General features: G+C 52.1%; 7 protein-coding genes across 7 annotated transcripts; 6 read left to right on the forward strand and 1 right to left on the reverse strand.

Moving 5' to 3' along the window:
• Window positions 1-166: 166 nt before the first annotated feature.
• CPAR01_09069 (cytochrome P450) lies at window positions 167-472 on the forward strand (the record flags this gene model as incomplete). Its single annotated transcript, XM_060493335.1, has 1 exon — window positions 167-472. One exon carries the CDS (start codon window positions 167-169, stop codon window positions 470-472), a length of 306 nt encoding a protein of 101 aa, XP_060347465.1.
• Window positions 473-1440: 968 nt separating this feature from the next.
• CPAR01_09070 (uncharacterized protein) lies at window positions 1441-1840 on the forward strand (the record flags this gene model as incomplete). Its single annotated transcript, XM_060493336.1, has 2 exons — window positions 1441-1594; window positions 1656-1840. 2 exons carry the CDS (start codon window positions 1441-1443, stop codon window positions 1838-1840), a joined length of 339 nt encoding a protein of 112 aa, XP_060347466.1.
• A 1615-nt stretch (window positions 1841-3455) lies between these two features.
• On the forward strand, window positions 3456-3638 carry CPAR01_09071 (uncharacterized protein; the record flags this gene model as incomplete). Its single annotated transcript, XM_060493337.1, has 1 exon — window positions 3456-3638. One exon carries the CDS (start codon window positions 3456-3458, stop codon window positions 3636-3638), a length of 183 nt encoding a protein of 60 aa, XP_060347467.1.
• Window positions 3639-4278: 640 nt separating this feature from the next.
• Window positions 4279-8780, forward strand: CPAR01_09072 (uncharacterized protein; the record flags this gene model as incomplete). The annotated part of the gene is made up of 3 exons (XM_060493338.1): window positions 4279-4485; window positions 4535-7500; window positions 7565-8780. 3 exons carry the CDS (start codon window positions 4279-4281, stop codon window positions 8778-8780), a joined length of 4389 nt encoding a protein of 1462 aa, XP_060347468.1.
• Window positions 8781-10986: 2206 nt separating this feature from the next.
• CPAR01_09073 (uncharacterized protein) lies at window positions 10987-11441 on the reverse strand (the record flags this gene model as incomplete). The annotated part of the gene is made up of 2 exons (XM_060493339.1): window positions 10987-11263; window positions 11320-11441. 2 exons carry the CDS (start codon window positions 11439-11441, stop codon window positions 10987-10989), a joined length of 399 nt encoding a protein of 132 aa, XP_060347469.1.
• Window positions 11442-12191: 750 nt separating this feature from the next.
• On the forward strand, window positions 12192-12635 carry CPAR01_09074 (uncharacterized protein; the record flags this gene model as incomplete). The annotated part of the gene is made up of 1 exon (XM_060493340.1): window positions 12192-12635. The coding sequence occupies one exon, from the start codon at window positions 12192-12194 to the stop codon at window positions 12633-12635; it is 444 nt and encodes a 147-aa protein (XP_060347470.1).
• A 705-nt stretch (window positions 12636-13340) lies between these two features.
• On the forward strand, window positions 13341-14487 carry CPAR01_09075 (uncharacterized protein; the record flags this gene model as incomplete). Its single annotated transcript, XM_060493341.1, has 2 exons — window positions 13341-13503; window positions 13562-14487. 2 exons carry the CDS (start codon window positions 13341-13343, stop codon window positions 14485-14487), a joined length of 1089 nt encoding a protein of 362 aa, XP_060347471.1.
• Window positions 14488-15043: the final 556 nt, after the last annotated feature.

A 15043-nucleotide genomic window follows, 5' to 3' on the forward strand; every position in this document is an offset into this window, starting at 1 on the left:
CGTGGATTTCGCGGTGCGATCGCAAGCCATCCCAGATAACTTCGTTGGCAGAAAGCGGCAGTCGCGCTTTGCGGACCGGACGAAGTTGGCTTACATTGATGCCGTGGTATCAAAGATCATGCGCTGAAGACCGGTTTCGCCGGAAAGTATCCCACGGAGAACCGAGATGATGGATAAGATCTGTGGCAAGCGCATCGTCAAGGGAGTGACATTGTTCGTGAATTCTTGGGTTATTGATTGGGATAAGAAGGTGTTTTATGATGAATTTGGAAACTTGGGGGCTTTCATCCCTGAAAGATGGCTGAACTTGAATGGTAGCTTACGTACTGACCTGCCCCTGCCTGTGCTAAGCCAAGGTACACGAAACTACCTGGTAAGTAAGTGTCTCTTGATAACACCTTTATGGTATTCGATTGCCTGTCAGGGGCCTTTAAGAGAGTACCGTTGGAGAAGGTCGACAATGTGGCCATGAACGCAATCCGCTACATGACGGAACTCTCTGAATTCAAGTTCGGCTTTAAACCTCGGGAACCATGTGTGAAGGATGTAGTTCGAAGAGTGGGATACCGCTGAGGCAGACTCGAGCTTGGTCACGGAATCTCGGCCAGACGTTGAGACTTGAAAGGTCCCGTCTTTGAAGAGATAGGGACAGGACGAACAAGATCTTAGGGCCTTGGCTTCCCAACGTATATGTCCATTTCGTTCAGTCTAAACATCTTGATGGTGGAGCCAGCCGTATCCAAACGCTTGGAAATGACGGGTACTGCTATCAGTCGGATGCGAAGAATAATGTAGTACGACCGAGTAAGTCAGCATCTCCAATGAAGACTGTGAAGAATAAGTTATCCTCGGACGATGGCGTAATTAAACACCAAAGTGAGAGCCATGGAAATGGCAAAGTTAACTTGGCTGTGTCGTCGTCTCCTGAATTCTCCAACGGTCTTCTCCGCATTTGAAGTCAAGATTGCAGCCAGGTTTATCCTTCTGAGAAACCCGCGACACAAGCTTCCTAAGAGTATGGCTTCGCGCGGCCCCAGGCTGGGCGGTTTCGCTCGGTACAATGTCCGTCAAGCAACGCCAAGCTCTTCTCTCGGGCATAAACTGACTCAAACAGCTAACGGAATCAGTCCGCGAACGAATCGCGCAAATCTTGTCTGTCGACGCTGTTCGCAGTAGTCCATCACCTGAGCAAGTCCTACGTTATGAGGTTGATGATGGGTGCAAGCTCTTTTCTCGGAAGATTTAGGACCGGAGTTGCAAGGATACTATCTGTAGAGCCAGACCAAGTCACGAACCCAAGCGGAGAACAATATTTCTTCGTATTCAGTGGACACTTGGAATTTCAAATGCAATGAATTCGCTGTAATCAAGAGCCAAAATCTAGCTATGGAAGTAACAATGCTGGTGTCCTCGATGTCCTTGGCGCCAAAGTAGTCGCTTATGTGCCATGTTCCTATGCCGTGTTCTACGGAACCTTTCCAATTGAGGCTCCGTTGGCCCTTTTATGCGCGCCTTGCCGCTTTGATCTTCGCCGAGTCTGATCCCAAAACCTATATTGAGTATGAGATGATGATTGACACATCACGGGGAAGTGGTCCGTTCTCACGCCTATGAAATTCCAAGTCTGGTGTATGTCGGTTTAACCAGAGCCGCAGACGCAGCCCTCACGGAGCGCTGGAGCAATGTTGGGAAATGGGAAGCACTGGCGGCCTTGGACATCGCAGTTCTCGCTCTCCACGCCACAGGCGGTATCAGAGCAAGGTCCGGTGTACGGTGCCTGCGCGGCGACGGCGGCCACGAGGGTGAAGACGGTGAAGAAGATGCCACGCATAGTTTCTAGTTTGAATGTGGGTTTGGTAGTCTGGCGTTTGGCAGTTGCGGGGAAGATTAGATGAGTTCGGAGCGTTCGAATCGGATGAAGTTGAAGCTGAAGACTGTTGTGTGATGATGATGAGCTAGTGAGAGATGAGACCGAGACTGTGCGTTCATTCGTCTCGATTATATACTTCATTCACAAGGAGCCCTTTTGCATTCGTCTCCTCTTTTCACTTCCTGTTTTTTACAGTTTTGACAATAGCCAGGAGTATCATGTCTATTTTGGAGGTCTGCTAATTGAGGCTCGGCCACAGACGTCTGGCGGTGCAATCGGCTGGTGGCCCGAAAACCTTGGCTGCACCTTGGCAGGTTTGGAGTATTATCGGTTCCAAGGGAGGCAGAAAGGATGCCAGCGACAATCACAATGAGGTTGGCTTAGTTAGCAGCCGATTGGGATCTGCTATGAAGCGGTAAAAGAGTAGGAGGGCAAGAAAAGCTTGTGGCTGCCGTCTCGCGCTGGTCTTGGCGATGAACGTTTCAATTATTTCTTGTCCTTCTCTTGGCTCTCTCTCAACCGTGGTGCGGGATGCTGTCCGCGTCTCATACATTGCCTTTATTTAGAAGGCGAGGGCGCCCTACTAAAATAAAGTCGCCAAACCCCCCACGATGGCTAGTGGTTTGACGATGGTGAGTTGTTCGCGCGGGTGGCCCCCACATGCGAATGAATTGTATGGTTCAGCAACTCTTGGGAGTTGTCAAAATAGTAAAAAAGGGGGTTGTATCCTTGCCCGGTTGTTGTGTCGGTCGCTCCGCAGTTGTAGGTATTTCTGTACAGTTGCATGGCGAGTCAGCGATCGCCCCGAGAGCCAATGCAACCAGAGGCTTATTTTTGAAACTGTCCGACGGGATTGGAATGAAACGGGTCCGGGGTTGAGTACTGTATGCGCGAATGAGCACCTACGTACAGCATATATGTCGATCCCGCCTCCACTTCATCTTGGTGTATTATCTCTTACCCGGCGTTTACATGTGCGATCTATGTCTCCATAGAGTTGGGGTGGCCTATCTTCACTCATCACCCTACTGTGCCGGGGATACTACAAGGCAGGCGACATTCTTCGCAATGAGTTGAAGCAAACGCGTCGAGTTGTATCTTTTGACCGTGACCAAGAAAAATTAACTCAAAATCGCGTCTTGTTTACTCCAAAGCGTCTCTGTTAAGGTAAGGTAGGATGAGGAGCAACGCACTGATTGAGCGCAGAGAATGCGGTGGCAAGCAGATAACCGGACCGGGCACGGAGCAAGAGAGTGGGGCTCGGATCCGGAACTGGCATCCGACCAGCGGGTCGGATCTCCGAGGCGTCTGCCGCCTCATTCGTCCGATGTTGAATTTTTTCCAGAAGTAATGCGCAGCCACCAAACGGCAGGAGAACTCGACCATCATGGATATTGTCTATCACCTCGCATTTCCAAGTCCATATAGCTCGCTTTTGATCGGATTCTAAAAGGCAGGCGCGTGATTAGAGCTTTTGACAGCGTTCGTAATTTGATAAAGATCACCTGATCGGCTCTGCACGTGATGCCTGCACAGCCACCCATTGGATTGCTGTCATCCCATCTCTTTCTGAGGCGGCTGCGTCATGGCCATTTACTTTTCTCATCCCAGCAACACCTTCGACTCCAGACCAAATTTCTCATCTTTGGAAGACATTAACATCTCTCTCTCTTTCGCAACCAAAAAAGCATACCCATCTTGCGCAATTGTCAACGAAAGCTCCACCAAATTCCAACAACACTTCCAACAACACAATGGACCAATCTAGCCAAGTTGCCCCATCTGGGCGTGCAGATTCTCCTTCCACATTGAGCGACGCCCAACAGCCGGCCCCTTACCAACCCATGGGTGAGCACAGAGTCCTCTTCCGTCGAATAGCCATAAACGTTTGAAACCTCTCACTAATCAGCCTCGCCGCGCAAAAGATCCTCAGCGCCCACAGCCCCAATCAGAGCAGATGGAGATGGGCCTTCGCGGCGGTGATGATGGTCGCGGACCTTGTCCTGGACGCTTCTGCTTTATCATCCCCTGCCCTATTCCTTGCAATTTCTGTATTTTCCCTTGCCCTTGCTAAGGCGAGGAGTGAAGCAATGTTCTTATGTGTGTTTTGTTTTTTTAAGAAGGTGGACTTTTTTTGTTCATTTTGGCCCAAGGGGCACAGTTCCGTGTGGAGAACCGAAATGTCGAGCGATAGAGCCGGAAATTCAACCAAGCAAATGATGCTTACTTGCTCGGGGTGATAATACGCCGCACAGGGGGCAACTTGTTGATAAAGGGACCTATTCTTAATACCAAGGTACATTTCTTCAAAATTCTGTCGAATCCTTTCGATTTATGCGACGCGTCTCAACTGTGCGCCGTTGCGCTTTCGGCGATCTCTACCCAACGCCAGCATTTTCAGCCTCTCGATGAGTTCCTCATGTGTCAACGACGGGTCACTGGGTCCAGTCGTCCACGGATGCCGTGATGATTTTGACTTCACTATCGGATTCGAGCAAGCCGCCTTGGCAATTACTCCGGCAGTCGTGTTGATCCTGTGTTCTTTGCCGCGACTGTTTCAATTGCTTCAAAAACAAAAGATAATTGACGAGACTATTCTGCTATGCCTTAAGATCGTAAGCGAAGACACTACCTATAACTACACTATACCTAATACTTTATCAGTCTGCTCTTGTGACCTACAGTGGCCTGCAACTTGGCCATCTCATTCTGACAAGTCGTGGCACGTACTGGTCGTCCCAGCTGGGGCTCGCATCCGATACGATGAATTTCATTGCATCCTTAGTCATGATCCTTCTCTCATTCTTGGAGCATGTCCGCTCACCGCGGCCGTCGATGCTGCTCGGTGGATACCTCCTGATCACTGCCTTGTTTGATATTGCTCGCACGAGAACTGAATGGCTGTCGGCAGACTCTGCCAACGATTTCCATCAAGCTCGGTTGTCGATCGCAAGTGTCATTCTGAAAGTCGTCGTACTCGTCATCGAATCTTGGACGAAAAGGCAAGCAATAGCCTCCGAAAAGCAGCAAAGTCCAGAGGCGACGAGCGGTATCATTAGTCTGTCGACCTACTTTTGGGTCAATGACCTCTTTCTCAGGGGATTCCGCAAGCTCCTTGTCCTCGACGACTTGTATGCGCTCGATGAAGCAATGTCAGCCGAGGTCCTGTACGCCAAATTCGGGCCTCTTCTAGAGAAGAATCAAACGCAGGGCCACAAGCATGCTCTATTCAGGGGCATTGCACAGACGCTTGTAGGACCATTCATACTGCCCATCATCCCACGGCTTTGTCAGATGGGCTTCAAATTCTGCCAACCTCTCATGATTGAGAGCTTGTTGAACTATCTCCAGGAGCCTGTGGGTGCCTCGTCACCGAACAAGGGGTACGGGTATATCGGCGCTGCTTTTCTCACCTACATTGGCATGGCTACGTCCAGTTCCGTTTACTGGTACTTCCAAGAGCGCTTCGTCCACATGGCAAGAGGCATCTTGGCCTCGGCCGTCTACCGCAAAACAACCGTCATCAGTTTGTCCGCCGCAGACGATTCCGCAGCTTTGACTCTCATGAACGCCGACGTGGAGCGCGTCAAGAATGGCTTTCAGCCGATCCACGAATACTGGGCCAACACGATCGAGGTTGCGTTGGCGTGTTGGTTGCTGCAACGGCAAATTGGCGCCGCCTTTGTTGCACCTGTCGTTGTAGTCATCGTCTGCACGGCAGCCTCCACGGTGACCGCCAAATTCACAGGAAAACGTCAAACGTTGTGGATGGAGTCAATTCAGCAGCGAGTCGGTGTAACCGCCAAAGCTATCTCGAGCATGAAGGCACTCAAGATCTCGGCCATGTCGGGGCCGATTGAAACCCTGATACACGGCTTACGCCTCAAGGAACTTAGCGTGGGTGGGAAATGGCGACTGATGCTTCTCGCGGCCGTGACGATTGCATACACGCCCTCTCAGCTCGGCCCCGTCATGGCTTTCGCCGTGACTTCTCAGACCCTCAACGTCACGCGTATCTTCACTTCCATGGCGTACCTCATGCTCTTGGCTGGTCCGTTAGGCAGCCTGTTCCAGACCATTCCGCAACTGGTTTCGGCGTTCGCCTGCCTGGGTCGTATCCAGGCGTACCTAGACAAAGACAGCCGTATAGATTATCGCAAAACGCCCGACGCCCCGCGTTTGTCAAGTTTGGGAAGTGATACGAAACCCACTGAATTACATTCTTCCTCAATCACAGTGAAGCAAGCTTCGTTTGGATGGACTGAGGGAAAGTACGTTCTGGACGACGTTGACGTATTCGTCCCTGCCAACTCCCTGACCATCATCGTAGGACCTGTGGCTTCCGGCAAGTCGACACTTCTGAAAGGCCTTCTCGGCGAGATCCCACACTATTCTGGCGAAGCGATCTTCAGTGTCAACTATCGCAGGGTAGGCTACTGCGATCAATCTCCGTTCCTCTACAATACCACAATCAAGGCCAATATCATTGGGCACTCGGAACTGGATCCTGAACGATACCGCCAAGTAATCGATGCCACGATGCTATCTGCCGACTTTTCAACACTACCCAAAGGCGATCGAACTAAAATCGGCAGCAACGGGCTCACCTTGAGTGGTGGGCAGAGACAACGAGTCGCTCTCGCTCGCGCCCTGTACCTCGAATGTGACCTACTTATACTGGACGACATCATGAGCGGCCTCGACGCGACCACCGAAGAGCACGTCTTCAATCGGGTCTTTGGCAACCAAGGCATCGTTCGCCAGAGGCGCACCACGGCCGTATTATGCACACACTCTGTGCGTCATTTACCACTTGCAGACCATATCATCGCACTCGGTGCCGACTGTACTGTAGTCGAGCAGGGATCCTTTGCAGACTTGCAGACCAACGGGAAATACGTTCAAAGTCTGAAGATCCAAGAGACCGAGGCCTCTCCTCAGGGAAAGAATGAAGTGTCAAGCCAGCCTGAGAAAATCCCCTTAGCTCAAATAATCACTGAAGTCTCCGACGTGGCGGACGAACCGGATAAGGCACGCCAGCTGGGCGATGTTGCAGTATACAGACACTACTTTGGAAGCATGGCCACATGGGTCATTGTCGTCTTTATCTTCTGGTGCTGTGCCTACGCCTTTTGCATGAACTTCCCCACCGTCTGGCTGAAGTTCTGGTCCGAGGACATCACCGCCGAGATCCCGAAGCGCTCAGGCGCGTTCTACATTGGCATCTACGCTCTTTTACAAATCATGTGTCTCGGTTCCCTGATGGTGGTCGTCTTCATCAATACGCAGACCATGATCTCACAGTCCGGATCGAGTTTGCACCAGCGAGCCCTGCGGACGCTCGTCGGCGCGCCATTGAGGTTCTTTGCGACGACTGACACGGGGACAGTGACGAACTTGTTTGCTCAGGATCTCGCTTTGATTGATAGCGAGCTGCCGATGGCACTGATCAACTTCTCCGTGCTGCTGTTTGCTGCTATGGGTATGGCTGTCGTTATTGCCGTCTCGTCGCCGTGGTTGGCGATTAGTTACCCCTGTCTTGTGGCGATTCTGTACTTTGTGCAGATGTTTTACCTTCGGACTTCGAGGCAGCTACGTGTTCTAGAGCTTGAAGCAAAGAGTCCTCTCTAGTGAGTCTGCTGGTGACTGCTATCTAAACTCATTTAGGACTGCACTGACCCATATTGTTCACAGCTCTCATTTTATCGATACTCTCAAGGGTTTAGCGACGTTGAGAGCTCTGGGTTTCATCTCTGCAGATATCACAGTCAACAACGACCTTCTTGACACCAGCCAGAGGCCAGCATATCAGCTCGCAATCATCCAGCGTTGGCTACAGCTAGCACTCAAGTTACTCGTGGCTGCCCTTGCGACCATCGTAGTGACGTTGGCGACGCAACTGCGCGCCAGCTCTGGATTCACCGGTGCATCACTAGTAACTCTCATGTCTTTCGGTGATACCCTGACTACAATCGTTCAGTCGTACACCATGCTAGAAACAAGTATAGGAGCAGTGGCGCGCCTAAAGACGTTTAGCGACACGGTGACTCCAGAGACTGGGCCCGACGAAGATGTCATTCCCAAGGAAAGCTGGCCTGAGAAGGGAGCAATCGAGATCAAAGGAGTTTCAGCGTCTTACAGAGTCTCCAGGGATCAGCCCAACTCAGCGGGCGAGGAGAAGCCGCCTGCGGATCTTGCCATCCGAGATCTGCAACTCTCAATCAGACCCGGCGAGAGGGTAGCTATATGCGGAAGAACAGGCAGCGGCAAATCATCGCTCATCCTCTTGCTGCTTCGTCTCATCGAGACTTTACCTGGGAGTGCGGGTAGCATTGTGATGGACTCCGTGCCTCTCGGCAAAGTCGATCGAGATACTTTGCGGCGCCGCATCATAGCCGTCTCACAGGACGCAATCTTCCTCCCCGACGGCTCTTCGGTGAGAGACAACCTCGACCCGTTTGATGCGGCGACCGAGGCTGAGTGTCTCGAGGTCTTGGAGCAAGTAGGATTACTCGCGGGGATACAGGAGCGAGGCGGGATAGGTGCCGGACTCACCGCGGAGTCTTTCAGCCAGGGGCAGAAGCAGCTGTTTTGTCTGGCTCGGGCGGTCTTACGGAGGCGGGTGAAGAGCCGTGGCGGTACCGAAGGTGGTATACTGTTGCTTGATGAGGTTTCTTCTAGTGTTGATCGGGCTACGGACCTTGTTATGCAGGATATTATTCGCAGGGAGTTTGAGGGTTATACGATTATCATGGTGTCTCATCGCCTGGATATGGTTTTGGACTGTGATACGGTCGTGGTCATGGATAAAGGCAGTGTTGCTGAGAAAGGGGCACCGCGAGTGTTGAAGGATCAGGAAGGGGGCATGTTTAGGGAGTTGTGGAATAGTAGCGGCACAACGGGGGAGTAATAGATGTTATTAGTTAAAACGTTCAGCTTGACATAGAAAAGGGTGATGATGAGGGGTTGATGAGGAGAAGTCAAATTTGAATTGATCGAGTTTCTTGCAGCGAGAATTGATGTCCTGGAAAGATGTCGAACAGCAGTACCTGATATTACCTTAGACTTGATGAACTCCTAACTAATACATCATTCAAGAGTAACTGGATAAAATCAGTCAACCGGAACTTATGCCCTTTCCCTATAGACAAGTAGCAGACTTTCGTAGTAGTGTAAGTGAACAAAATGTTCGCTATGCCTTATACCAATTTCGAATGCGACTTCGATAGCACTTTGTTTGCATTCTTCCATGCCCAGAGACACTGACTGAAGTTGATGCCGACTTCACTCACCCTTGGTCAATGAATTTCAACACTTCAGCAGACCGGATCGTTGTGTCACGACAGCTGAGCTTTGCTGTAGTCTCGATACCCATCATTGCACAATGCGATTCCCTTATAGATGCTACAATGACGATTGCTCCCCTTCCATCAACACATGCCTCAGGAGTACTAAGTCTTCACAGTGCCGGATAAGAGATGACTGATTTTATCTACTCACTTATTGAAATATCCCCTCATTTCTCAGTCTCTGGGCTAAAGATGCTGATTTCGCGGTCTCCCAATGCTCATTGAGGCTAGCTGAGGACTCCCGCTAATCTACGAACCAAACGGAACAGTCGTCTTCGCAAAGTGGACGAGCAGAGGCATTTGCGCGCTTGCGTGCCGAGACTTCTTCAATGGAGGTATATAAAGATATTGTGCTTGGTGGCACGACATCGATGCCTTCCAACTAGAAGTGAGCTGTTTTACCCAGGCTGCAATTGGTCTGATTATGAATGGTGAACATAACAGCTTCGCTTTGAATATTGTTCTTTTGAGATTCATTGCGGGCTCGTATATCACCATCGCCGCGTTCAGTCATTAGACCTCATCCGTCTCCTCATGAGTAATCACAGTAGAATAAGTAAGTAGTAACCACCGTCTAGAGACAGTGGACATATATTGGAAGGCAGCTTCTAATATTGCAAGGCGTGTACGTGAGACGTTCACCGTGGAGCCCAACCCTGATCTTGTTATCTGAGTTGACAGACGAAAGTTCGTCTTGATCAACAAGCAGGACTATTGCTTGCGTCACGTTTAGATTTCAAAACCTTGCGATTTGTCTTGGGCCGATTAGGTAGCCATATGAGTTGCTTTGGTGCAGGAGATCAAACTTGAGGGTGCAACAAGATAAACTCGCAGTTTCCATGGGTATGATTCTACAGAACTCCTGGCAGTCTAAGCAATTAGCATTTTGGGCGGACTTGCTCATTTCAGGGTCAGACATTCTAGACTAATTCCGGCCGTGCACACCACACATGGAGAAACACGAGGCCATTAGATGAACCTTAATTCTATGCAGCGCAGCAGCGGACGGAACTTCCGTTATCAAGGTTTGGTCAATTCCCATGAGAGAATCCTACCTGTCACTTTTTCGCGCTCAGGCAATCGGGAAACAATGCTTTGAGGATGCAGAACCAATCAGGAACGCTGTCGAGCGTCGGCTTGTCAGGGCTCTCTCTCTTTACTCTCACATTTTCTGATAACGGCCTGGACAAAGCTTGAGAGTGACAATCAAAAGGGCCAAAACACCTTCTGTGCGTCAGTTCTTTCCAAGATGCCCGGCATACTTACGTATGTACTGCTTCTCCTCGGGGCATCGATATCTAAGCTTGGGCGATCCTTGGCAATGTTTTCCGTACGGGGGTTATCCTGATCGTCAAGGACCGCACCTGGGGTTTGGTGTTTAGCACCGACGTCATGTTTGCGAAAGCCAAAGCACCACTACAGGAAGCGACAATCGCGGGATTTTGCTTCCTTGTTCCCCTTACTTCTTTCTCGTCGTCAATCGTCCAGCATGTTGAGTCAGATAGATAGGCTGAAAAGCCTGGAAAGATTTGGAGTCTCTTTGGAGTCAAAGAAGTGATGGGGAGGGCGTGGGAACCATACTGGGCCATTGTGTCGAAATCTCGATTTACCCCAAAGCGATCCCGTGTCAGCCTTCCTAGAGCGGAAGAAGAGCAACCCTCCGGTACGTCATTTGGCGTTTTCTTCTCGAGGATTTGCGCACCCTCCCTCCCCCGGGGCCCGGGGCCCGGAAGGAAGGTAGGGCCTGATAGAAAGAAGAAGAGATGTTCAAGATGGAAAAGGGGGCGAGGCTCTCTCTAACTTCTCGGCCGGTGCGACCGGCGTCGGGTACGATAGCGCGGGCCAGCCGGGCATCTTGCCGGTGGCAGGGTTCATGTCGGACAGCCTTTTGGAGGGTTGAGTCTCAGTTCCCATTGGAATTTCGGGGGTGGTGGTGAGTGTGCCTCCGCGGGGAAACAATTTGCTAGGTAGCCTAGCATGGAGCTGGCGCTTCCGTCTTACGCACATTCCTTCCCTTCCCGCGCGGACGATCATGAAAATCCCCCTTGAACGTCGCGAAAGTTGGGAAGTGTTTGGGAGCGCAAGACCTCTCGCCCTTACATCAGAGTCTGGGGGAAGAATGGTTGGGGCAGCAGATCGACCGGGCGGCGCAGTTTAGGCGAAGGGAAGGGTTGTTGCACGGATCGACGCCGGCGGGCGGCGGCAACACCATCACGACGCATCTTGACATGGAACGGTCGTTGACTTTCTCTTGGCTTTGGTGGTGGTGGTTGTCGTCGTTGGCATCGGTGTCAGATTGAGGTATCGGATTGAGGGGGGTGTGTTATTTTGGATCAGTCAGGTTACTGTCGTCCCGTTCGTTGTCCAGCAATCTCACTCTCTCCTGTCTCTCAATTGCCCTATTCGGGGAACCGGGTTGGAGGTTCAGATAATTGACGGATGAACCTCCGCCATGCCGGAAAGCAATAGACAGCAACCTTCAAACACTCATTTGGGCGGCATCGAACCCCCGGCCGGGATAGGGTGGCATGGAAAAAAGCAAAGCGGTACGGTGATAACAGCGAAATGCGCCAGCTGTTGCTGCGTCTCTCTGTACGATTCGCTGTAGCGTGTTAGAATGTCACTAGGCGGTGAGCGAGCCGTCACCGACTGCGCCGACGAGGGATGCCGGCAGAGTCGACGTCACATGTCGAACGCCCTGCATGCGCCAGCTGCCCATTCGCTCGCCAGGCGTTTGCCAGCCCGCGAACGCGCTTCGGCAGCGAACGTGAAGGACGTGAAGGAGGTGATGGACCCGGAATCGGAGCTTGTTCCCTACACGCCCCGAGGTCCTTTGGTGGCCCTGCACGTCTAGTGAATCTTGCCTGAGGCAAGAGTGCGTCACCATGAATTGAGTAAGCGACCAATCAGAGACTGGCGATAACGGTGCAAACATCACAGCCAATGAACGATGAGGACTCTGCATCGATTGAATGATGACAGGGATATCGAAGCATGGCATGCAGCAAGGATACCATTTTGGGGAAAGCGCGTCTGTGCTCTTTCTTGCAAAAAAGTGGTTCGTTATCTCGATTCGCTCCTGCCCTCTTCCTTGCAAGACTCAGTACGTACCACAGTCTAACCACCACAGGCTCAGTCAGCCTCCCAGCGAAACGGTTCAACTCTCTCTCTGCGTGTCAACTTTGTCACTTTGTCTCTTTGTGGCCCGACTCGAACGACCTCTCGTAGATTTGCATGGCCTTTCTTTCGCTCTGCCTCTACGAAATCGCCCCCCCTCCCCCAGACGAAAGAAAAGGCCTCAGAATTCACATCTTACGACTGCCATCGACGGCTTGGCTGTCCGCGCTCCTGGGCGTGAGGATCACTGCCGATGCGACTCCAATCCAAAACTCACCGACAATCCACAACGCCCATAGCCGGTCCCATCCCCTCGGATAGCCTCACCTGATTCTGTTATCGATGAAACCAACGATGCCCTTGGAGCTTCCTGCTTGACATATCTCCGGTTGATCAAGCCCCCTGCTTTTTCAAAAGGACCCTCTGGAGAGAGATGAGGCTCGTTTAACAACGACATGTCTCATTTGAACCTCAATCCGGGGAAGACCACGTCGCTTACACGCGAGCCATTCACCTGTAGGGATCATCTCTGATGGCGGCGAAACGGCTGCCCTGGGATCCTGGACTATCTCGTCCCGGCCACTGACCGTGCCATCGGGCAAAGGGGTAACGGACAGCCATCGGGCAGCGACAAGTCTCATAGAGAATTCCTTTTTTCCCCTTCTTAACTCTGTATCTACGGATATATACCCCAACATTCCAAGCCTATCGCTTGCTTTGCTGTTAGGGTATCCACCATTACCTGCAAAAAGCCTATCGAATCTTGATGTTGCCGGCCGCGAACAGGACTGAATTGGCAGTGGACCGACTCAGTCGTCCTGTTATCTTACAGGGATAAACAAGTACTCAGCAACTGAAATGTCGGTGTCTCTCTTTTTCTGCCGTTGGGCGGCGGCGTCGTCGTCGTCGCCCTCGTGGTCCCACGGAAATAAGTGGCGCAGGTTTGACAGAGAGCGCATTCTGGTCTTTGTCGTTCGCGTCTCATATCCTCCGCTCTGTCAACAATGCAACCGCGGTCCCGTCTTGGAGCGTTTCGCCTCCCCGTCAAAGGCATGGTTGGTTTGTCGGTGCCGGCATTGAGCCTCGGCCGGACGTTGCTGTCAGAAGAGGAACACGCCCGAAGCCAACAGCCAAAAAACCGCCGAGGTGCAGTGGACGGACGGGAGAGTGAGAGGCTGTGGAGTCGGCCAGATTCCGGGGACTCTTCACGTCTCCTGCGTCCTAGCGCTCGGCGACAGCGAACGAACAGACTGGCGTCGCGAGGCTGTGGCAAAGAAGAAGGGGAAGAGGGGTGGCCAACGGGAGCTGGAGCTGGAGCTGCATTGGCTTCCCCCATTGCCAATGCTGCGCAGCGGTTTTGCCTGCTGGGATCCCCGCCACACTTGCACAGAGTACCGCGGCCCTATCCACAGCTCGGGCGAGGCGGCAGGCCCTTCAGCCTGTGGTTTTGATGATAATATCTCTCAGCACCACAGAAATTCGACCGCAAACGTTGAAGCGCCGTCTTGGGCGGGCCCTCAGAGCAACCTATTTGCAAATGCCAAGCTAAAGCGGTTCCGTAACGGCCACAGTCTCCAGGCTTCTGGGTGTGTTCTGGAGCAGAGCATCGTGGGATTGAGAGTGGAAGAGCTCCACTCGACCGGTTCTCTTGCTGAAGTTTCTGGATCCTCTTCCTGCACAGTGTTCTCAATTCGGCCCAGTTGCCCATCTGGCCTCTGCTTCAAAGAAAGCTTCGCTTCGCGTTGCTTTGGGTACCCGTACGGAGTACGCTGCACGGATCCAGATACAGATACTGGGCCCATTGACCCCTCAATCTCCATTAGAGTGTGGCATCTCGCTGCTGAAGCTCCGGGGCTTCCTCGCAGACATGAGGCGCGGTGGGGTGTCGACGTCGACCTCTGTCGATTTCTCTCACTTGTCAAGTTTTCGGAGCAGATCTTTCATCTGTGGCTGGATTGGGTTTTACTCGTCCAGGAATTGATGGACATTGGCCGAAATCAACGAGAATCGGAGGTTGCACTGCCTGCGTCATATTCAGTGGTTGGAATGACTCGGATTTGGAGACAACTTCTCCACGGACCCTTACAGCACTGCGAGTTATTCCAGAGGACGGAGTACATCTCGGAGTCTTTGCGAACGTTGGAGGAGTGAGTTCAGGCCACGAAACAACGGGTGGCCAATGAGACAAACTCCCGTCCCTCTCTCACTCGGCCGACACGCCAGATCGGCCTGATGGGCCACTGGAAATCCGAACCATAGCGAACCTGACGTATTGGGTTGGAGATTGATTGATTTGTGGCTTCGGAAGAAGCAGCGCTTGAAGGCAGAGCCTGTCGAGAGCATCATCTGAGCAAGAGGCTTGAGCAGGACATTCGAGGGTTCGTCATCAAGATGCAGCTACTTGCGACTTTGCGACTTACGGACAAGTTTGGCATGGCTTGTCACTCAAGTCTCAACGGCATCCCGTCCTGTCACCTTGCAAGCGTTGGACGGCGGTCGGGAGCCACAAAGCTGGCGGCGGATTGCAGCGACAACACAAACGCGACTGACTGTCAGACTCTCCCATGTGGTTGATCACCTCCGCAAATAGCACACCGACGTTGTGCCACACACCCTGCAGCAACCCCGTTGGCAACTGACAGGACGCTTGCTGTGGTTGCTGCAGCTCCAAGACAGCCAGACGACACATCGCCTTCAGCCCGGCAAT

The sequence above is a fragment of the Colletotrichum paranaense genome, assembly GCF_030867605.1.
Source record: "Colletotrichum paranaense strain IMI 384185 chromosome Unknown Scaffold_7.1, whole genome shotgun sequence".
In the NCBI taxonomy this organism is placed as follows: domain Eukaryota; kingdom Fungi; phylum Ascomycota; class Sordariomycetes; order Glomerellales; family Glomerellaceae; genus Colletotrichum; species Colletotrichum paranaense.